Below are 25850 nucleotides of genomic sequence, written 5' to 3'. Positions count from 1 at the left end.
GCTATCCATCGCTGTAATTCTTGAGTAACTTGATCTTGAAGTGCAAGTGGGACTGGACGTGCTTTGAAAAAGCGAGGCTTGGCTCCTGATTTCAGCTGTATATGAGCTGTGTAGTCCTGGGCTGTGCCTAAGGTAGAATCGAACACTTCAGGAAATTGCTCGAGGAGATCGGTGACATCAGAGGTAGGTTGTAAGGCTGAGACTACATTGACGTTGTCATGTATTTGAAAACCGAATAAATTGAAGAGATCCATGCCCAGGATATTAGATGCAGTGTAGTTATTGACCACTAGTAAGGTAACGACCTTATGAATATCTTTATATCTTGCTGGAATAGTGATTTGTCCCTTAATATCAATTTTCTTCTTGTTAAAAGTAACAAGTTGTACATCAGCAGGAGAGAAACACGGTGAACCTAAGTTGTGATATGTAGCCAGATTGATGATGGAGACAGGCGAACCAGTATCTAACTGAAAATCAGTAGAGTGATCTGGGAAAACGATCGGAATGATGATCTTACGAGAATTTCTTGTAGGAAGAATGAGGTTGATTTGATCAACTTTCATGTCCTGTCGTGTCGTCTGAAGAGTGTTCTTCGCAGGAGGAGTACTGGCAGGGCGGGACGTACTTTGACAGACAGTCTTGATGCGTCCTACTTTATGACAGCGATCACAGGTCGACTTGAAGAAGCGGCAGTCACGGCGGTCGTGATGCTTAAAACATCCTATGCAGGAAGGCAGGAGCAGAGGAGTTTTCTTAGAAATGCGTGTCTTCGTAGAAGAGAGCAGATGAACTTGTCGGGAGCGCTTGGCAGGGAGCGAGCCGACCTGGCGGTTCGTATGAGATACGTGAGCGACTTTATGTTTGGTAGCTATTTCAGCTGCAGTCTTGGTAGTCATCTCATAAACTGTGGCAAGACGCTGGACTTCTTCCAAAGAAGGGTTACTACTCTTGACAGCGTTGAAACGAACTTTCTCCTGGGGAGTATGGAGAATGACCATGTCCCGAATGAGTGAATCAGAGTAGGGCGTGCTACAACCATCCTTAGAACAGGTAAATGTGCAATGCTTGGCGAGACCACGTAGTTCCGCAATCCATTCTGTGTGAGTCTGGTGCGGCTTCATTCTACATTGAAAGAACTTGTAGCGAGCTGCTACGATGTGAGGATCCTTAGCATAATGTGCATTTATGCGAGCTAGGAGCGTTGTGAAAGGAACTTCCAAGATCTGTTCTTCGGGGCTTAATTTCTGCAGTAATTCGCAGGTAGTATTTCCTACAGAACTGAGAAAAAGAGCTTGTTGGCACTTCTCGTCCGTAATGGAGTGGCAGATAAAATGCTGGTGAAGTCAAGCTAAATATACTGACCGTTCTTCTTTCTCTGGGTCGAAGGCAGAAAATGGAGGAATGGTGGTGTTTTGTGCGGAGAGCCTGTATGGCTGTAAACAATGTGGACTGTTGCTGATGCATGAATTGCTGTTGTTGCTGCTGTAAAGCCTGTAAGATAGCCGCCAGTTGCTCGGTACTAGCCATGTTGACAGATGAGACAGTGAGCACAACTTGCGAGACAGCATATAGGGGGACCAGCTGGAAGCGTGACCTTCAACGATTGCCTGTGATTGAGAGAGAAAGAGAGCGCGCAGCGAGAATACAGTGGAGAACAGGTGCTGCGTGCGCTGTGAAATGTTGGTCTGATGTCCTCAGTTCGAACAGGGCGTACACTGGGAGGAATGGCACTGCAAATACGAAATGTGAGCACAGTGTTGGCGTGGCTAACTTGTGCCCCGTAGCTATTTTGGTGATATGGCGTAACCACTTGGAACGTTCGCTTGTCGTCAGTATTGTTGGCGTGTCTGCGCGTAACGTTTCCTTATACCGATATTGTTGTATTGGCAGTAACTGCGTGTGACTGTACCTTGTCGCCGATTTTGTTGGCAAGACCTACTACGAAGTTTTCCTCGTCGCCAATTTTGTTGTGTTGTATACAAGGAACTTGGTATACAAGGCACAACATAAAAGTTTATTGCTTCAACACATTTATACAATATGTACATGAAATGGAATGAAACTTTTCTTGAAGCTTGTTGAGTTGCACACGTTTAATGTTAATATAAGGTAGTAGGCTGAGGACCTGAGTATTATTTACATAGGTACAAATGGCGATTCCTATATACATTCGATCTTGTCTTGACGAGACAGTCTGTTCAAATGAGAGAATGTTCTTGATAGTCGAAAACTATCGGTCATGTATAATAACAAGTGGAACTTGTAGAGAGAGTTTGTATTAGCAGAATGCTAACCGGAGGCGTATAACTTGCAAGGAACTTGCGTCTGTCATATATAGCAGAATGCTGGATGGGTGCTCGACATGGCTACGGAATGCAGGATGAATGAGGCAATTTCCACAGTTGAAACTTCACGGCCAGGAATCAGTCCACCTGTTCAGAACACATTTTTAAGAGGGTACCTCCGTGTCTGACTTGCGGTTAGTCTGGTCGTTGGACACTGTAGGAGTTCTGGAGAGAAGAGAAACGGTGCTCCTTTTATAGCGCTGGCTGACGTCACAGAGCACTGCAGTCTGCCTCGTGGTCCCTGGAAACATCCATGTGTCAGGCGGGCTGCGGAGATTGTAGGCGCGGAGGACACACACGACAGTTTGTGTTGTCATTAATGGAACCAAGGGTAGACGAGAGGTATCCAGTCATGTAGTGTTGCAAGCAGAGGTGTTGGTCATTACGAGCTTGTGTACTTCATCACATCGTCACCTCCTAATACCAGATGTTCTTCAGAGCTATAGTTTATAAATTGTTCCTTCTCATCGTCATAGGGGGAGCGTAGCATGTGACAAACAGAGAACTACTCAATGATAATATGTACATTTCAAAAAATAAATTATAATTCATTTAGGAATGTGCATACAAAAACATAGTTTTGAGGTAAATAAAGAAGTAAATCGGTAATTAAAAAAGAAATGTGTTTAACAAAAACTTAAATTGGGGTAAATAAAGATTTAGTACCAAAAATGTTTCTCCTTAACAGACTTAATGAAAGGATCTAGAATTAATTGTTTTAAGAACATTATAGTGAATTATATTTTAACTATATATAATTTTAATATTATTTTGCGTGAATGCAGCATAACAATTTGCCACAGTTCCCTGTGGAGGAATAAACACATGAATGAAATATAATTAAGTGTAGATCAAAATGAAACAGATCAATTAAATATGAGTGTAAGGAGCTACCCTGAAAATAAAATATAAACTCAAGAAAACTGCCCACGAAAGGTAAATCACAGATCAATAAACAAAACCAGAAAGAAATGAAATCAGAATGATCAGTAAACAGGCAAAACAATATCACATGGATGGAGAAATAAATACAGTAATATTTATCCAGGCACCAACTCAGCACGTAACAGCAACAATCCTAATGTCCAAGAAAACAAAAACAAATTAGCGACCCCATGTGGTCAAGGCAATTTGGCTTTAATCCAGTATTCATTTATTTCTGACACCGGTGGTGGGATGTTAATGACGAAGTTTCAATCTAGGACGATGTGACCAAGAAAAGATGGAGAAATTTATTTACATCAAGAAAGGACAGAGAAATTTATGCATCTAAAATTTATTCTAATACTTTTTTATTTAATTAAAATAATTCTTATTGTGATCAATAAGAACTCTACATTTTTTATGATAAAGTTTTTACAAGTTGTCAAGCATTTCAGTTGCGACACAAAAGTTTCATCAGCAGAAACTGCATGTGCAGTACCGGCTGCCTCAAAAATAAAGACCATTTAAAATTTTTCAAATTACATACTTCCACATTTTAGAAATGATAATAAAATTTAGTTCAGTAATTCTTCTTTAGAGTTCATGTTCTTCATAGGACTAAATTTTAAATCTTAATAATAGTAGTAATAATTTTGTCCAATCATTATTAACCTTCTTTTCCAGTCCAAATTTAAATTTTACATTCTTCCTAGATCGAAACTTCTTGATCTCTCTGAATTAAATAAAAAAACATATTACAATAAATTTTAGAACACAAATTTCTCCATTCTTTCTTGATGTAAATAAATTTCTCCGTCCTTTCTTGGTCACATCGTCCTAGATTGAAACCTCATCATCATCAGGTGTCAATTTCTTTACAAGAATATCTTTTTCCTTTGCATAATAAAGATTCAGAAGGAATGAAATCAATGTACAGGTACATCTTGCAATACAATAAATGTTGGTATGCAGTTGAAAAAACCTGTACAAAATTTAAGTTCCAATAAGCATGTCCATAACGTTAGTTACGTCACAACATTATGTCTTTACTGTTCAGAACCTCTACACTTAGGCCTACATTTCCTAAAAACTCAAGTAATGGGGAAGAAGAGCTCAAGAGAGGTGTAAGGTAGAGAGGCGCTGTCTGGTATTTCACCATTATTGTGCACTGTTGTTTTATCTTCATCACTTTCACTGTCTAAATCAGGGACGAGTTCATCTTCGAATCATCATTACAAATCGTTTCAGCAGTTTAAAACATTTAAGCTCTTAACACTTTTTCTAATGTGTAATTACCAGCATTTTGCCCCAGTGTAGTAGTGGGCTCATCAGTTGGATTTCTACACCTTTCCAAGACGCTGGCGGCTAGTGCACCATTGAGACACCTTTGCAGTATAATGCAGTGACGGTGCACTAGGGGAAGCATGTGCCTCCACTTGTTCAACAGTTATATATAATCTTACTGCTCACCATAGTGCATCTTGTTTGTGGCAACACTGGAGTCAAGACAGCGGGCTTGGAATGTGCCGGGAATGTTCATCTAACTGCCATCTGTGAAGGAATAAAGGTACTATGATCTGCAACACGGTTTTAAATTTGAAATTTTTGCCAAAGTTCTTATTGGCTGTAAGGCATCTGTGGAAGCCAAAGTGCTAATAGTATAAGGGACTCTCAGGTGGGAAACTCGTCTTGATATGGATGATTGCTTTCTTGCTTTTTGGGGAATGTATGTTAATTCTGTATTTAGGAGTCTAGAAGAGAAAAGAAAAAGAAGAAACCATTCTGTTACTGTGTGAATATTAAAATATAAAATACTGATCTCCCTGCTTGTCCTTTTGTCAATCGTGTGGCTTGCGCCAAGCAGCTGACCAGTTGAAAGCCTGGAGGGTAGAACAGAGGAAGTGGTAGGCATATTACTGTAGTAGGGGGAGCTTATGATTGGTAGGAAGTTTGTAATTCTGTAACTTCATTTATGTTGAAATTAGTGTTTTGCTTTTGGTCCATTTCTATGTAGATTGTTTCTAAAATGTTAATTAGGACACCTTCTTTTGCTGTACCTAAAATTATTAAATCATCTTCTGTTGTAGTAAAGTTGTTGGAATTCTAGTTTCTCTTGTAGACTACAAAATCAACATCACATTGGCGAACAATCAATCACACCTCAGTTGTGGTCGAGAGGACTTCCTTTTACTATTAACATCAAACACCAGTAAACAATTCAAAGCAGATTTTTAACTAAATTAAGATGGAAATGCCATCATAATATAACAGTACAAAGATATCTTTTAATCTTAAGAAGAAGACAATCCTAGATCTAGGAAATGTATTGTAAGGTGGAAAATAATCTCAATTACAATTGATGTCAGACAATGTGAAAGATCTTTGGTGACTTTACTCAAGTTCAGCCATTCCTCTAGTAGGCAAGCAGCCAGGTGCGTGCTCAGGCAATATGATTATTATTGATGATGCTTGTTGTTTTAAGGGACCTAACATTGCATGATTATTATTTGGAACTCTGTCATCACATCATGTGTCCTTGCCATTTTAGGTCACTTGTTTCTTCCCTCTCCTGTAATCTTTCTAATGTCTTCATTTCTGATTCTATCTTTTCTCGTCTTCGCTACCATCACACACTTGCTGCGGTACACAGTAGGTTAAAAAACAGAACTTCTTGGTTTCGCAGTATACCCCCCGCATCTTCCTATCACTTCCCAAGTACTTGAAACTTTTCTCAACTTCTATTGGTTTACCATTTACTTCCTACTACCTACCTCATGTCGTCACTACTGGTTTACGCTTATTCTGATTATCTAGTGGTTCCTTGCGTTAACTTGTACTTCCACATCACAACGTCGTCTGCTAATGGTAGGGCCTCTTTGGTGTTTCTTCCTATCTTCTGTTTTATATACGGTACTTGTGCAGTTGCAGCTTGATGTTGTTCAGTGCAGCATCTCAGAGATGATACATGTATTATCAGTGTAATCAATCTTTAAATTTTTATGAAAAAGACAAGCAATGACTCGCTCAGTGTTCCTGCTCTAACTTCAGACTGAAATTCTATAAATATTATACAGTATAACTCTGGCAAACACTTGCAAATTTCTCGCTCACATTCTAATGATGCATGGTGAATTAATATTCTACTTTCACTTTTGGTTTCTCATACAAAATTCGCACTACCCATAAATGTTTTCACTCAATTTCCATTAGCATCCAGGTCACAAAATTTGGAATTTTATCATTTGGCAGACTAGCGAAAAGAAGGAAAAAGAACCACAATATGAATGTAAATTTTCTCCCAAGTTTGTTTCAGATTAAAATAAATTAGTGTGATAGCCAAAGTATAAAAGTGCTGCCGTACATCCACCTCACATTGACCTGTCGTACTGTGAAAAACAACCATAGCTTTACAAATAGTCGATCTTAGCTTACCTTGGTTTATTTGCTTGTAAATCAAGTCAGCTCTCTTCTTTCTGTTCCGCAAAATTATAAATGCCCTCCGCTAGAACTGCATTGTTTTTTTTCTTGGATGATAATCAGATCAAGATGGTCTGAACCAATAATCTCCACACATATTTTATCTCGTAAAGCTGATTGCCTGATATATGCACAAGGAATTCAGTTTCATAAAGAAATTTCTTCCTTACAGCAGCATTGTAAAACTGACAATAGTACACAGTGGAATGTACACAAATTCAACACGTGCGCTACTCAAGATCCAGCTAGATGGTTTTTAAGACCCTGACACGGTAGAGAACTCCACCATATGGAAAATATTGCAAGGTGCTTGCCTTTCGACAATTAATAAGCAATATCTCTCTTCTTAACTTCTTGAAGCATTCCAGGTAACAGATCATTTAGTGAATAACTGAAGAAGGCAGAGCTTTTATTACTATGATTTCACCAACCCCATGTTATTACTCTAAAATTTACGATTTATGGTGTTTGAGGGATTTTAGTCTGATGCGTGGTATGGGAAATATGGCAGAAATAGGCCGCACCCATGTGAAGTACTTGACTCCGTTATTTCTCTACTGTCCATATCAAGCAGCTGTATATGTTATCGTACTCAATGGACAAAGGAATAGGAATGTTTCTGGTATACTTAAATTCAAATTCCATTATTTAAAAAATGTTGAGATATTTCTCTTAGAGCTTTAAATGATGAGATGCGACTGCACTAGTGGATGGGTCCTGTTTTCACGTTCATCCGTTACGCTGCTTGGCCTTCTCGATGTTTATAAATGCTATCAACAAATCTTTTCTCCATTATGTGCCTCACGTCAAATGTTGATCTGCCATTTCTCGCTCTGGTATCATTGTAACTTGTTGTTACAGGTAAGATGAGGAAGCGTGGCTGCATCGTTAGCAAGTTGCTGGCTAAAATGATGTGCAAGTCCGGTCTGAGTCATGTCATCACCATGGACCTGCATCAAAAAGAGATTCAGGGATTTTTTGACTGCCCTGTGGATAACTTACGTGCATCTCCATTTCTGCTTCAGTACATCCAGGAATGTGTGAGTTGATTTTGAAGATCAGATTTATAATGTTATTGCATGATTTGCTGACTTTTTGTTTTGTAGCTGTGAGAATTTGAATTCCCTTCAGCAGAACTCTGCCAACTGAATGGCCAGGTTATCACTGTAGCATGCCCAAGAAGGTAGCTGCACGATTAAGCGAGTTGGCTGCGAGCTGGGAGCGAAGGCTGCTTCCTTCCCACTCCTGGCCCCTTTGCTATCCCATTGTCATCGTCGGTGCAACGTAGAGAAAATTGAAAATTACAAAAACAAATAGACTTGTATATAACAGTTAAGGGAAGGTCATCGTCGAACACAAACTTTTCCATGATGATAGGGGACCATTTCCTTCTGCTTTTGATACAGATAAGAGACCATTAATAATTCACCATCCAATAATTAGGATAACTCAAGAACTGCAAAAACAGAAATTGACCTCGACCTGATAATATACCTGTGGAAATATTACACATTCTTAAAGAAGACTAATCACTGAATCTCCTGATGGAGCTGTTCACTCTAGTATACACCAATGGATCAATCCCTTCTGACTTGTTGACCTCAACTTTTATCCCTATTCCAAAGAAAATGCTGGCTAGATATCATGGAGATTACAGAATCATAAGCCTAATGAGAAATGTTTTCAAAATCTATATATATAAAATAAGAGTTTTGTCTGTACATTGCTCAGAATTTGAAAAGAATGGTATTTCTGTATCGGTCATGTCCACAGTAACAAGAAAATGCATTTTTTACTTTTCTGTAATTTCTGTCTGTCTGTATGTCTGTATGTCTGTATGTATGTATGTATGTATGTATGTATGTATGTATGTATGTATGTATGTACACGCATCACAAGAAAACGGCTGAAGAGAATTTAATGAAAATCGGTATGTGAAGTCGGGGGATGAGCCCCTACAATCCAGGTTATAAATCATTTTACTCACGCTGAGTGAAATGGTAGTTTAGGGGAAGGCCTAAAATTTAATCATCAAATAGTTATATTATTAGTGGTCCTATTGGTAAATACTACATAACTAAAGTTATATAGAATTAAATTTCTGATCATTTACGTCATACATTGTTACTGCACCGGCTTTGATAACACAGATATTCATGAATTTGTAGTTTTGTTGCCAAGTCCATATCAACGCCGAGCCACGAGAAAATGGGTTAACAGAATTTAATGAAAGTCAGTATATAGAGTCGAGGAATAAGAAACTACAATCTAAACTATAAACATTTTTTATGCGCCCTGTATGAAATTGTAGGTTAGGGGAAGACGCCTAACATTTAATTTTGAAATGCCTATGTTATTGGTCCTATCGAAAAGTACTACATAACAAAAGTTATAGAGAATACAATTTCCGACCATTTATGTTTTATTCAATTATATCGTACCGACTATGATAAGAGTGGTATTTCAGAGTCGGAAGAAAACTAAATGTGAAGGCCTACAATATTGAAAGCGCGTAACATTGATCAACAATAACATTACATTGGCCATTGTTTGTTGTGGTGGGCTTTGTGTCTTCTGTTGCCACACATCTACGATAGTCAGGATGAAAATTGCCTTATGTCGCACCAACACAGATAGGTCTTATGGCGACGATGGGATAGGAAAGGGCTAGATACAGCCCCAGCATTTGCCTGGTGTGAAAATGGGAATCCACGGAATACTTTCTTCACGGTTGCCGACAGTGGGGTTCGAATGCACCGGATGCAAGCTCACAACTGCGCAGCCCTAACCACACGGCCAACTCGCCCAGTCGTACAGAGTGTAACAGCCTGCCTGAATATAGCGGGAAGTAGCTGGGGAGTTGGATAACTATCTTCTTTAGCATGTTATTCCTCTGGTTCATAAATTTTCTGATACTACTGGTACATAACACACTGGTTCATTATAGCAGTCCGTACTCTGAGACACTGATTGCTATGAGCAGTTTGCATATTTAAGAGAATTATGGCTGTGGCCTGGTCATTCCAGATCGGCACCGTAATACTGTTCGTTAAAAGTGAGAAAACGTGCAGTGTTTCATTTGATCGAGTATTTTAAATGATAACATTGTCCGGCTCCATGGCTAAATGGATAGCATGCTAGTCTTTGGTCCAGAAGTCCCGGGTTCGATTCCCGGCCGGATCGGTGATTTTAACCTTAAATGGTTAATTCCCTTGGCTCGGGGATTGGGTGTTTGTGCTGTCCCCAACATCCCTGCAACTCACACACCACACACAACACTATCCTCCACCACAATAACACGCAGTTACCTACACCTGGCAGATGCCGTCCACCCTCTTCGGAGGGTCTGCCTTACAAGGGCTGCACCCGGCTAGAAATAGCCACACGAAATTATTATTGTTGTTATTATTATTATTATTATTATTATTATTATTATTATTATTATTATTATTATTATTATTATTATAACATCGCTACTTTCCTACTTACGTTTTTGTAATGGCCTTTGTTTACTTCAGTTAGGAAAACCACAAGGTCAGTCTTTCTGAGAATCCTGTACCGAAGCGCGGGTACAACAGCTAGTATTCCTAAAAGTAATACATTCAACAACATACAGCAAATATGGATCATACTTAGATAGCACTCGGTTTGGATTCCGTAATTGATTTGGCTCCAAGGAGGCATTGCTGTGGATGTATATGCTTGTTTTATGGATTATGATAAAGCTTTTGACCATGTGAAACACGAATTATTGCTGCATACCCTGTATAGTAGAGATATCCTAATTATCGCCGACCTGTACCAAAATCGGACCACATCAGCTAAGGTTGATAATGCAAACACTTGTGCTATTGAATGATTGGATATAAACTTCATGGTTTTGATCTGTATTGAATTGTGTTCACAATAATAATTATTAAATTAATGTCGTATGGTCCGCCTTTTTCAATATTATATTATGCAATATTATTGAATTACATTACTAAACTAGGGACTAGTTTCGGCCTTGGCTGGCCATCTTCAGCCTTAATCTAATACAGTAGAAGTTCGTTATAGCGAGAATTCACAACAGCGGAAAATTTACTCGCTATAATGGATTGTCCTTATATCAGATTTTTTATAAAATTCGGAAAACCTCCATACACATTAAAATCGGTATGAAACGGCAATCAGTTTGTTCAAAACTTGCATTTCCGCGGATGATATCCACACTACGACTTACTTGTTTGTTATTTTTCGAAATCCGATACTACTTGAAAGTGTAATGTGAAAATGGGAACTAATATTTACTGGACATAACTGAATTATTACATCAAAGCATCTAAGTGTATTTATTTATTCATCTGTCATGTCGACTTGTGTATCCAGCCGTTATCTGTATTATCGGTCATTGTTGGAACTGTTTCCTAACTGTGGAAGTTACCAGACCAATTTAATTCAAGTTATCTATCCATTATTGTCAGGCATTTGACTGGACTCTGTAGTGCGCCGAATTATCATTTGTAACTTCTGCGCATTTTCGCGGTGCACGCATTGAATTATGGGACTGCCTCTCGGCTAGCTCGGTGTGAGCTCAGTAGTCGGCAGTAGTCAGCTTGCCGTTACTCTCCAAGATGGCTGTGTTGTATGGAGCTCCCAAGCAGACGGTTTGGCGAGATGGGAAAGCTATTATAATGGAGCTTGACTCCGGCGGTTAAACATAATGTGAGGGCTAGGCCCTATTATTCCTTCAAAGTTATCCAGTGTGCTCCAACCCTTTTTGTTCTCAATGTAACATGTAAACTTGGTGCAGTGAGTAACCATTATCGGCATGAAATGTTTTAAGTGTCTTGTAAGTTTGGATACCTTAACTCAAGTAAGTACTGAAAATTATAATTTATTGAAGGGATCCCAGTCGTTCAGGCACTAGTGTGAGTAATTTCATCTTGGACATGAGCAACATTATAAACGACTATTTTGGTATTGGTTAACCTTGTAAGCAAAATCTGATATATATTTGAAGTGAATGCATTTGAAAAAGAAAATTTAATGTAATGTAGGGAGCTCGAGGATCACTAGTTATGCATCTATGAGGTGATATTTTGTGTAAGTGATTTTATCTTACGTTTTTGTCGGGGTGCATTTTTGCCAACTGTGTTTCTTGATATTCATTATGATGGCGATTATTATTATTATTATTATTATTATTATTATTATTATTACTTTTATTTTTTGGTAATTCATTTCGGTGCGTGTTTTCTCCCTTAGTGTTGTCCTGTTTGGTTGATATTGCTGTCTGATTTTGTCCTATTGCCTTCGTGGCTGGTTATCTGTACGTAATGATTATCGCATTGTTACGGGCCTCAATTAATGACACCTCATATTCGCATCGTAGCGCATTCCACGGCCCCCTCTGTTCTAAAGTATGTAAATCGCTGGTGATTTAATTAAGTAAGGCTAATGTAAACTGGCACTATCACCTCTTGGATAAATGATAATAATTATTATTATTATTTTAATAACTTAAAATCTTAAAATTGAAATTTGCTGGTCGAAATTAAGTTTAATAATGGGAGTTTTCTTTCGTTGTCTTATTATCTTTTCTCCCATTGTTTGGGTTCCTTGCTTTTGTCTTTATTACGTCATGTCACCCCTTCTTATCTAATCTGATGATACGTTAATATTTTGCGATAATCATTACGTACAGATAACCAGCCACGAAGGCAATAGGACAAAATCAGACAGCAATATCAACCAAACAGGACAACACTAAGGGAGAAAACACGCACCGAAATGAATTACGAAAAAATAAAAGTAATAATAATAATAATAATAATAATAATCGCCATCATAATGAATATCAAGAAACACAGTTGGCAAAAATGCACCCCGACAAAAACGTAAGATAAAATCACTTACACAAAATATCACCTCATAGATGCATAACTAGCGATCCTCGAGCTCCCTACATTACATTAAATTTTCTTTTTCAAATGCATTCACTTCAAATATATATCAGATTTTGCTTACAAGGTTAACCAATACCAAAATAGTCGTTTATAATGTTGCTCATGTCCAAGATGAAATTACTCACACTAGTGCCTGAACGACTGGGATCCCTTCAATAAATTATAATTTTCAGTACTTACTTGAGTTAAGGTATCCAAACTTACAAGACACTTAAAACATTTCATGCCGATAATGGTTACTCACTGCACCAAGTTTACATGTTACATTGAGAACAAAAAGGGTTGGAGCACACTGGATAACTTTGAAGGAATAATAGGGCCTAGCCCTCACATTATGTTTAACCGCCGGAGTCAAGCTCCATTATAATAGCTTTCCCATCTCGCCAAACCGTCTGCTTGGGAGCTCCATACAACACAGCCATCTTGGAGAGTAACGGCAAGCTGACTACTGCCGACTACTGAGCTCACACCGAGCTAGCCGAGAGGCAGTCCCATAATTCAATGCGTGCACCGCGAAAATGCGCAGAAGTTACAAATGATAATTCGGCGCACTACAGAGTCCAGTCAAATGCCTGACAATAATGGATAGATAACTTGAATTAAATTGGTCTGGTAACTTCCACAGTTAGGAAACAGTTCCAACAATGACCGATAATACAGATAACGGCTGGATACACAAGTCGACATGACAGATGAATAAATAAATACACTTAGATGCTTTGATGTAATAATTCAGTTATGTCCAGTAAATATTAGTTCCCATTTTCACATTACAGTTCTCCCCTCCCGAAGCCAAAACACAGGGGAGGCGCAAGTCCAAAACAATGGATAGCATGCCAATGGTATAATTTCAATGTCCAAACAAATCTTCATACGTTGGATACAGGAAGAGAGACACCAAAAATTTTTTTTTCAGGTTCAAATAACAAGGAATGGTCTTACTTGGTTGCAGGAATGTTGACCTTCACACAATACTAGCAGACAAACATGCTGAGTGTGAACAGAATGGGATGCAACGGGGCCAGCGTCTCATCACGCACCACACAAGTTGACAGTACATTATTCAGCACATTGATCACACCAGTACCGAGCGCAGTAGGGAACCGTAGATATCACACACATTAGATCTTCGATCAGCAGATGCATGGGTGCTCGCGCGCGCAAATAACTGGAACACCACACACAGGAGCAGAAAGAGAGGGTCCAAGTGTACATAGCAGACCATAATAAACGGAAATGATTCAACCACTAATGTTAGGGACCACAAAATTTTTCCAACTAGGTTTCCAGGACACCTTAGTAATATTTCATTATGCTTCGAGGAGTTACACAAGTTCCACATGTCCAAATTTACCAGCGATAATAGCTCCAATTTTGCACCCGAGTTAAACATATAAGTAACACCGTTAACGTCATTATACCAGACCACATAGTTTGCATCGGCATTTGAAGTATTACCAAAATAACGAGGTTATTTTACATTCTTTTGTTGACTAGTAAGCAAACATACACAAATTTTTTGAATTACCAATTCATGAGTCATAGTATTACCCATCCAACCTTTGAATAAGACTTACATATTTAGAAAAGGGAAAATAACTCAACTGAAATATTCCAAGACTTCAATATACTAGTATCGAGACCAATCACGGGAGATCAGAAATGTAATTTTGAATATTTAAGGTGGCTCATGGAGTCCAGTGGCAAGTTACAGTGGTTTTAGTCCCAGCAAGTTAAGTAAAATTCAATAGACTCAACAAATTGATAGGTCGAAGACCATTATAGTTTACACATTCTTTTACATGAAATACTAGCATTCTTCCACACATTACATAATCCCACAGGACAGTACAGATACCAGAAAGATAGTTAAGACCAAGAGCAGGAAAGATAAATGATCAGGGGGTACATGGAGGTAACAACTGAAAAGCATATGCTAGAGGTATGTAGCAGTACACATACCGACAAACCATCTATAGAAATCAGGTAACCCAGAACACAAAATTAGGAAAACAGGTAACGAAGAGGCAGAAAAATTACAGTATACACAACCATCCGCAACCATAACGTAGCAATCACATGGATAATCGACCCAGAATAAGGAGCAAGCAATGGCAATAACTGGAGACTTCGTCGACAATATAATAGGTGGAGGGGTGTACACAATGTGTGTCCGCAAGAGATCACCACACAACCATTACTGAGGCCAACAACCACCTGACAGACAACAATTACAGTCAGGACGATAGAGAACAACTGAACAAACATGAAAATGACATTACATCAAGCAGAACCAACTCAACGCAGCATAACAAGGGCCAAAATTCAGGGAAAGTTACCTCTCCATATAAATAATCTTTGAGTATACTGAGCACAGGTGTATTATCACAACCATCAAGTGTTCAGAAGAACCTCTGGATAACCCAGGACTAATAATATGGTGGCAAAACAACAGTCCACCCTGTGTGATTAGGCCAATCACCACAGACACCCTACCAGCCAGTCGGAATACACGGGATATAATAAAATATAAACAATGAAGAAGTGATAGGTTACACGATGACAAGGCGCATAAGTTGATGGAGAAGAACCCTCAGTCAATCAGTTGGGTCCCATACCCCAACGACGGACAAGGAATTTTAGCGACAGTTCCGGATTTACCCCAAATGATCCCATACTCATTGGAATAGAACCCAGAACAGTCAGATGACAACCAGGCAACAATATAGCGTTGCAAAAACATGCAGGGTAGAGCCAGAAGCGACAGAATTACAAGGGGTTATCTTACTAAACCAGATGAGGAACCACGGAAGGCACGAACAAAGGAATACCTTATGTAAATGAGATAAATCGAAAGACATTACACAGTGACAACCACCAGATGCAAGGAAAATTTCTCGTACACAAATTTTTCACAATAACAGCAGATCACATACAGCATCTGATCCACGGATACAAATCAAAAGAGACATAAGCGCTCATACCACTAGACATCAAATGAAGACATGATCAGGACAGTGTACATTCACAAAATGACAAGATTTACCAATTACACTCCCATAACCCACAGAAAATGAACAGGAAGGAAGATTTAACACAGAAGGTTAATTTTAGGACAGATTCCACAATAATTAGATAAGGAACAGCACCAGTAACAACACAACAATTGCGCAACTCACAACCAAAATCCCAACATGAAGACACAGTAAAAACGAAGGGTCGTTTAAGCGATAAGCCAGCTGTACTCCACACCAGAACTCAGAAATGAACCCACACAACTGCCATGAAGTACCAGTAACAACACACAGGTAAAACGACAACAGACAAGGGCAACTAAGAATCAACACATGCAGCAACCCACCAGGACTAGCAATGGAAAATCAGGAAGAATGAAAATTCACTCAAGCACATGGCCAAAACTGAAATCATTAACCAGCACCAGAAGATCACACACATGCGTGACACTAGTCACACATAATGAGCAGCAGAGAATGAAACCCAAAGCAAGAATTTAGTACACAGACACCTGACAGAAAATATGCAAGGGGAAGAAGCTAATACACAATGACTACAATTAACCAGGTGAAATAACCCACAGATTTACAAGGAAATTAAGACCACACCTCATTACAACAAGACCACATGAGTGAGGTACATGCACACAGCAGAAGAAGGTGACTAAAAGGTGATGAGTAGTACCAAAAGGACTAAGACATGAATAACATCAGGTACTGAAATTAATCACTCCACAACAGAACTGACAGAGCTACCTGACATGGACACATCAAATTAAAAGATAATACCATCTCAGATGAACCATACAGACGTAGCCTATCACCGTTCAATCAGGAAAAGCTTTTCAGAGTATATGACAACAAGAAGACTGCCCAAGGTTACACAAATAGCATTAAACACAACAAATCCAAGTGAGATTCCCATCAATACACCATAATCACATGACATAATCATCCACGAGTTCAATACAGACCCACAACAACACCATATCAAGAACGGGAACATGCACAAGACCACATAAGGCAAAATAGGAAGAAATCCCACAGCACATGACCCAGATATGAACCAATATAGGCCTACATAAGCAAGAATCACCAACGCATGAGAACTCACCACATTAAATAAACTCAGAATAATAACACATGACACATAGTAACCTGGACAAGGCAGAACAGTAAAAATAAAAGTGGAAGGAGAGAGTCACCATGGGTCAAGATTGTAAATCAATTTCACATGTTCAGGCCAAACAGCGAGGTGGGTACACAGTCACTGCAAGAGAAAACTTTATTACAGTACAATTTCATATCACACACTCTGGACCATGGATGAAGCTGGAATAAAAACATCACTTAGAATATAAATCAGGGTCACAACAGCAGATTCAAAACCCAACACAAATTAATCCAAGTAAATCCCACCAAGGACAGGTACTGCAATTCCAGCAAGACCTATAGTATACCAAGAAGCTACAGATAACAAGGTCAAAGAACATCACATCATTAAGGTAAAATGTGGAAGAAACTTTCAATTATTTAAATCAGAAAGCATATTAAGTAAATATTTCAAATTAATTATTAATAAAAGTGAGAATGGTCTTCAACTTACCCCTACATGTCAGGTATAGAATAAGCAGACCCCAAAACCAACAGGATTCCATGACCACGGAACATGGTAAATAAAACAAGCAGCAAGTGCACAAATACAGAGCCACGCCATACTCCAAGGCCAAGAAAGCAGCGACAAGCAAGTCTCGATCAAACATGAAACACATATTACGCACAATTACTTGGATCCGTTTCAGTCTTACAATTTTTAAGTTTAAAAGGTTGGTTTCCTTTGGCAGCCAGCAACACTGACCCGGGCAACTTATCAAGTTGTTAGAATAACAATAACAATAGCAACCACAGCGAATTGCTACCACTCACTACTGCAACCTTACCAATTAGTAAACCAAACATTCAAAAGAAAAGCACAAACATCAAGAAGAAAACAAGCACAATACTTACCGAAAGGCAGTAGCATAAAATATGAAGCGTGGAAGGCAAAGCGAGAATTAAAAAGGCCAGGATCTTACATAACTTTGACAGGTTGCCAGGTAAATATTGCTAGCTACTAAATGACACACCAGATAAATTTGAAATGAAGAAAATTTACTAAGCAAATGTAATTTGAAAATGGTATAAAATAAGAACAATAAAAAATATATAATTCTTTTTCTGAAATTTAAAAATGCAATCAAGCTAGACGAGGAAAACAGTATTTTAAAATAAAGTAGAAATTAAGGAAAAATGAAGCTCACATAAACATAGGCTTCCGCCGAAATTAAGGTTTGAAAATTCATTAATAACTCATTACCTTACATATAGAAACATTAAAATTGGTTGCAACCGATATGCGGGCCCGCGATATAAAAACACTTTAAAACTGAAATTTGCTACACTACAAAATTCTAAGTTACAAGACGCACACAAGGACACACGAAAAAGAAGAAAATTCAGTGGCTCCAACCGCGAATAAACATTACACAAAAGAAACGACCTAGATGAAAACACAATAAAATAATAGTGCACAGCAACCCCAACAAAATGAAGTATTTTAAAGGAAATTTACAATTAACGGTGCACTCATAAAAAATAAGGAACACTGAAGCACCCAACAAGAGCTCCCCGTTACCGACGCGAAGCCAAGATCCCATAATAATCATCAAAGCCACCCAAAATATTAACGTATCATCAGATTAGATAAGAAGGGGTGACATGACGTAATAAAGACAAAAGCAAGGAACCCAAAAAATGGGAGAAAAGATAATAAGACAACGAAAGAAAACTCCCATTATTAAACTTAATTTCGACCAGCAAATTTCAATTTTAAGATTTTAAGTTATTAAAATAATAATAATAATTATTATCATTTATCCAAGAGGTGATAGTGCCAGTTTACATTAGCCTTACTTAATTAAATCACCAGCGATTTACATACTTTAGAACAGAGGGGGCCGTGGAATGCGCTACGATGCGAATATGAGGTGTCATTAATTGAGGCCCGTAACAATGCGATAATCATTACGTACAGATAACCAGCCACGAAGGCAATAGGACAAAATCAGACAGCAATATCAACCAAACAGGACAACACTAAGGGAGAAAACACGCACCGAAATGAATTACCAAAAAATAAAAGTAATAATAATAATAATAATAATAATAATCGCCATCATAATGAATATCAAGAAACACAGTTGGCAAAAATGCACCCCGACAAAAACGTAAGATAAAATCACTTACACAAAATATCACCTCATAGATGCATAACTAGTGATCCTCGAGCTCCCTACATTACATTAAATTTTCTTTTTCAAATGCATTCACTTCAAATATATATCAGATTTTGCTTACAAGGTTAACCAATACCAAAATAGTCGTTTATAATGTTGCTCATGTCCAAGATGAAATTACTCACACTAGTGCCTGAACGACTGGGATCCCTTCAATAAATTATAATTTTCAGTACTTACTTGAGTTAAGGTATCCAAACTTACAAGACACTTAAAACATTTCATGCCGATAATGGTTACTCACTGCACCAAGTTTACATGTTACATTGAGAACAAAAAGGGTTGGAGCACACTGGATAACTTTGAAGGAATAATAGGGCCTAGCCCTCACATTATGTTTAACCGCCGGAGTCAAGCTCCATTATAATAGCTTTCCCATCTCGCCAAACCGTCTGCTTGGGAGCTCCATACAACACAGCCATCTTGGAGAGTAACGGCAAGCTGACTACTGCCGACTACTGAGCTCACACCGAGCTAGCCGAGAGGCAGTCCCATAATTCAATGCGTGCACCGCGAAAATGCGCAGAAGTTACAAATGATAATTCGGCGCACTACAGAGTCCTGTCAAATGCCTGACAATAATGGATAGATAACTTGAATTAAATTGGTCTGGTAACTTCCACAGTTAGGAAACAGTTCCAACAATGACCGATAATACAGATAACGGCTGGATACACAAGTCGACATGACAGATGAATAAATAAATACACTTAGATGCTTTGATGTAATAATTCAGTTATGTCCAGTAAATATTAGTTCCCATTTTCACATTACAGAAAGTGTGTGTTTATTTTCATTCTAAAAAAAATACAGTTTCGTATTTCTCCGAATCCAGGACGAACCCCACTCTTTCCTTCAAAATTATTAATCATGCTAAAAAAAAAGTGCGTTGTAAAATCATATGAATGCCTTTGTTGTACAGTACGCATTTTTACACAATTTTTAGACGCCGAACATTGGCTTTCCTTACGCCGCATTTTTTGCAGCTGCACAATTATTCTTTATTTCCGCTGGTTTAATGATCATTAACTTAAAATTGGCATCATAATACCGAAGAGAACCTGTTGAAAATTTGCCGGCAATACCTATTCCATGCTTCTCTACAATACGGCGATCCGTCAGGAAAATATTATTGCCGTCTATAAAAACTTTTACGGTATTTTTATTCAGTGTCAGATATAACCGGCTACCGCTACATGCACGTCTCGCTTGCCAGGTTTGGCCAACTTCAGTGGATAGCTAGGCCTAATCGCGGACGTTGAAGGTCAACGAACGAGTTTATTGCGCCACGGTATGGCCTTTCCGCCCTTGCGTTTTTTGTGCACATACCTCACAATTTCATTTTCCACTTCTTTAAAGCGTCTTTGTTGCGGACCACTGAATGCTTTTTTTTGTATCTTTGTCTTCGCACTGACCCCAAATATTGACTTAGTTAGGCCTACGCTATATTTTCTTGCGGCTGCACAATTATTTTATATTTCCGAGTGTTTAATAACCATTACCGCTAACTTAAAATTGTCATAATATCGACGAGAACCCGTTCACAATTTGCCGGCAATACCTGTTCCACGTATCTTTACGATTATCCATCACGAAAATATTCTTGCTGTCTTGTCAACGAATTTTGTATGTGCATGCGGGGATGAAAAGAAGCAATGTGGATACCGCGAGGGTTGCCAGTGGTATTCAGTACTGTTAGGCCGCGAATGTAAGACGACCCTTGATTTTTCATATGGTATTCTGAGGAAAACGTCATCTTGGATTCGGAGAAATACGGTATCTCTCCAGAGTTTTCTTCTTCAAATGGCGTCACCTGACCTGACTGTGTCATGAAAACATATTTGATACGCATGTAGAGCAATGAGTTATCCTCGCTAAAAATTTACATGTGAATAGCCTTCCGAAATTCGACTAGACGCGAGAAAATGTGAACTATCCTCTGAAATCAGTTATGTACTCTGCCATATCTTGAAGTGTATCACATTCTTACTTAATTTCAGTATATAACATTAAACTTAAGAGATCGTTTACTTCAGCCGTTATTTTTAACAAGTTAACAACTTCTATTGGCCACGCTATTTACGCATTTATTACGAAAACTAGTTATTCTATTTCATTCGAATTTTCTTTAGAGAATAGCAGTCGTTGTGTATTACTGATCGACTACAACATTGCATTCGAATGTCGACGAGAGAGCTCGCAAATGCACATAATGAGAAAACTATACCGTACCATAGATGATCGATCGCATTTTGTGGCAAAAGTTTCGGTTTCCGTATTCAAACAGCGTCACTTATCCTAACTTAACCGTACTATACATAATATAATGAAAACATACTTCAAGCGCCACTAGAGAAATTATAAACCTTCTCGCTAAAAATTTACACGATAATAAACTTTCCGTAATTTAACCAGACGCGAGAAACCTGTGAAATCAATTGTGCACTCTGCCATATTTTGAGGTGTATCTCATTTTTACTTAATTGCAGTATTTAGCATTAAAATTAAGCAATTGTTTAGTCAGCCTTTAGTTTTAATGAGTTAAGAACTGTTATCGGACATATTATTTACGCATTTATTAAGAAAATATGTCCTCTTCCATTTCGAATTTTCTTTACGGAAGAGAAGTCGACGGGTATTACTAATAGCAAATACAGTAGAGACAATACACGACACTTACGGATTTCGCCTTGCTAAAATGGGAGACAATTCGACGGTGGCGCTCCTAGTGACTTGACCTGAACAAATCGCGCTAAATTCAAATATCAATGGAAATGTATATACGGTAATGGATAAATAAATTACGTCTAGAAAGAAAGTGGTATTGAGATATTAACTTCGAAGTTGCTAAAGCAATTCTGGATAAATGAATGAAGAATTATTTAAAAGGTTAATATTCAAAGACTGAAATTAGACATATAAACAAGGTGTGAAATGGACTGCTGTGAAATGGCTTGATCTTTCATTTATGCATTACTTTTTTAGCTTTAGCATTCCTGCCTGAAATCTTACGGTTGGATTTGTCTTTTTTCCTCATTTAAAAACATTGTATCATCACATTAAGACATTTGTCAATAAAAATATCGGCACATTCCTTACACATATGATGCAATGAATTAACATTTAATAGCTGGACAATTTCCTCTTAACATGAAGCCTACTAACAGAAAGAAAATCTATAAAATCCCGGCTTTAATCTGAGAAGATGGATTAAAGAAAGAAAAGTTTGAAAATGTTGTCGATAGTGATGCTTTGAGTAATATTTACGTACAATTAGAGTAAAACTGTAACATGCCCTTGGCTGTATTGTCGAGGATTTCTAAAGTCGCTGGCCTGGAAATGATCTGAACAGATCTTATAATTCTTATATAAGCGTAACGTCCCTTCTTTCTTGTACACCTTATCCAAATCGCTTGTGTGACATTTCAAAACCCACAGATCACACCTACAACAACACATCAGTATTGAAGGTTAACTGCTGCACTATACAATAAAATATGCGTATTACATTTTATGCCAGTTAAAATATGGGTCGAGCAGGTCAGAAGATTATGAAGTACTATAAAGATCTATGTCACTGGAAGAATATATATGCAAACACAATATTACTTACATGTTCTTGTCACGAGGGAACCTGAAGAACGAGCGCGCATTTTTCTCTACTTCGTAATTACTGCAGCCAAACACAGCACATACCTTTCCCCTCGTGTTGAGAGGAGATATCAAGGAATGACACGCGCTACTATTTAATTATGTCAACTCACTGAAAACGCATAAATAACACCAAAAACTTCACACAAAAATACACGTGCTCTTATGACAGAATCAGTACCGTTCAGGTCTATCCGCTAGAGTGAGCTCCAATAGCTGTCCCTCGATATCTCGCTCAGTGTCGCGTATTGTCTCTACTGTATTTGCTAATAGACTCCGACATCGCCTTCGAATTACAAGTGATGAAAATCATTTTTCGTCCGTATTGAAAGTTTCGTAAACTGTATATAGGATAATATCTTTTGTTTATTTCCACCTATTCAATACATTACAAGAAGTTGGCATTTACATTAAAACATTATTCAGATGAGACATGTTTCGCCTCTCACTGTGAGGCATCTTCAGTCATTATTAAAAACCTTATTATTTTACCAGGCATCTGGTTAAAGATATTCAAAAATGTGTTTGATGATTATAAGAGAGGTAAAATTTACGTTAGTTATAAACATGTTCATGAAGTAACTAAAAATCTAATACATTGATAAAAACATATGTAGTTCTTTGTTGAATAGGACTTGTTTGATTGTACTATAGTAAAAGAAGGTGGCTTGAAGCCGTAGTCATTAATAGATGTCTAATACATAGTGGAAGGCATAAAATATCAGTTCTATGAGAATATACATTACATTCAAATGATACTAGAAACTAGTGGATTCAAAGGTAGTAAATATAAAATGTTCAATGAAATAACTATAGATCTAATAAAATGATAAACACATATGTAGTTCTTTGTTAATTAGGACGTCGTAAGATTGTACGGCTTAAAGCCGTAGTCATTAATAGATGTCTAATACATATACAGCTTAGTATAAAAAATATGAAGGAAAAACATTCCAATTGCTTGACAAAAGTTACTTGACGTTGGCATGCGTTTGTCCGTGATATTTATTGGTCAACATTTCGTAGGTTATTTTAGATTTATTCGGCAAGATTGCATTGACAAGAAGTTCACCAGATGTTTATAGTTGGCCTAATTTGTAAAAAGAAAGTTGCAGAGATGATGATGGGTGGAAATTCTCAACGTTGGTATGGTTTTCTGACGTGAAGGTTGGAGAGCTGTTGTGTTCTTCTTCGATGACAATATATTTTTTATAAAACGTTGATCTCTGCAACTTTCTTTTTACAAATTAGGCCAACTATAAACATCTGGTGAACTTCTTGTCAATGCAATCTTGCCGAATAAATCTAAAATAACCTACGAAATGTTGACCAATAAATATCACGGACAAACGCATGCCAACGTCAAGTAACTTTTGTCAAGCAATTGGAATGTTTTTCCTTCATATTTTTTATACTAAGCTGTATATTTTGACATATCTTTTTACCATATATTTAGCAGTTATTTGACCTACATTTCAAACTTTGACTACGGCTTTAAGCCATCAACTGTCTTTTATAGTCACATGACGCCTTCATTTTTAAATGTACCTCTTATGAATCTACCAGTTTTTATGTATCAATTGTTTGTATTATATATTCTCATTGAACTGATTTCATATGCCTTCCACTATGTATTAGACATCTATTAATGACTACGGCTTTAAGCCGTACAATCTTACGACGTCCTAATTAACAAAGAACTACATATGTGTTTATCATTTTATTAGATCTATAGTTATTTCATTGAACATTTTATATTTACTACCTTTGAATCCACTAGTTTCTAGTATCATTTGAATGTAATGTATATTCTCATAGAACTGATATTTTATGCCTTCCACTATGTATTAGACATCTATTAATGACTACGGCTTCAAGCCACCTTCTTTTACTATAGTACAATCAAACAAGTCCTATTCAACAAAGAACTACATATGTTTTTATCAATATATTAGATTTTTAGTTACTTCATGAACATGTTTATAACTAACGTAAATTTTACCTCTCTTATAATCATCAAACACATTTTTGAATATCTTTAACCAGATGCCTGGTAAAATAATAAGGTTTTTAATAATGACTGAAGATGCCTCACAGTGAGAGGCGAAACATGTCTCATCTGAATAATGTTTTAAAGTAAATGCCAACTTCTTGTAATGTATTGAATAGGTGGAAATAAACAAAAGATATTATCCTATATACAGTTTATCGCCTTCGAATGTCGACGAGAGAACTCGCTAGTGGACATAGCGAGGAAACGATGCGAAGATAATCGATTGCATGCATCATAATGGCTGGTGTGCATAAATATCGATAACGGAAAAAATCGTGTGCGCTTAATCGCTCGTAATAACGGATGCGTCAGTGGTAGGGCTCTCGCTGTAACCGAAGGATAATACACAGTTTAACATAGGAATTTTGAAGGGACATCAAAATATTGTTGGTAAAATGGGGTTCTCGTTATTAGCAGTACTCGCTATAGCGGACTTCTACTTTACATCTAATAACTAACAAATGTAAAAACACACAATTGACATGAAAACTAATGTACAAACACATAATTAACTTTAAAATGTGGGATGAACTAAGTGTAAAATCTGAAAAATAAATTAGGCTCTAAATTCTTAGCATCTGGAGTATGCTCATCATCCAGACTCTTTCTTGTATTGATATTTATAGAATTGCTAATCATTACAATAACAAATGCAAAACAGGAACTGGTAAATGTTGATTCTGTACATCAACCACCAAATGTATGCAAGCCACTGGACACCACTGTAAATAACCACCAGCTGACGCAGAACAGCTAGATGGCGTTTCCACATCGACCAACGTAAATAAAATGAAATGTTCTCCTAGTGCTTGTTAAAATCATGCTTAAATGCTGTTGAACATTGTCAGGACAGCACATGAAGATATGGTTAAAACTGACACATTCTTAATTTGTGGCTGCTATAAATTTGCAATTCATTGTGTTGTCCATGAAATTAACCTGAATAAATGATACATAAAATTGGATAAAATTAATGAATAGAAGGGGAGGGAGAGAGAGCGTGTTAGTCAAATGGCATTGGTTATATGAGACTTACCTCTCGCTGCGGCATGTGGTGCATGGTGTGCTGGTGTGTGCCTCATACTAACGGTTGTGAGAAT

At 37.6% G+C, this 25850-nt stretch overlaps 1 protein-coding gene across 1 annotated transcript in view; it reads left to right on the top strand.

Annotated features, from left to right (window-relative positions):
- Window positions 1-25850, top strand: part of LOC136875400 (phosphoribosyl pyrophosphate synthase-associated protein 2) — a 201091-nt gene that overhangs the window by 92409 nt on the left and 82832 nt on the right. Inside the window, exon 5 of the mRNA XM_067148950.2 lies at window positions 7611-7789. Within this exon, the coding sequence (XP_067005051.1) occupies window positions 7611-7789 (179 nt within the window). The remainder of the gene's footprint in view (window positions 1-7610; window positions 7790-25850) is intronic.

The sequence above is a fragment of the Anabrus simplex genome, chromosome 6 (assembly GCF_040414725.1).
Source record: "Anabrus simplex isolate iqAnaSimp1 chromosome 6, ASM4041472v1, whole genome shotgun sequence".
Taxonomy (NCBI): domain Eukaryota; kingdom Metazoa; phylum Arthropoda; class Insecta; order Orthoptera; family Tettigoniidae; genus Anabrus; species Anabrus simplex.
This window is presented reverse-complemented; position numbering and strand designations above follow the sequence as displayed.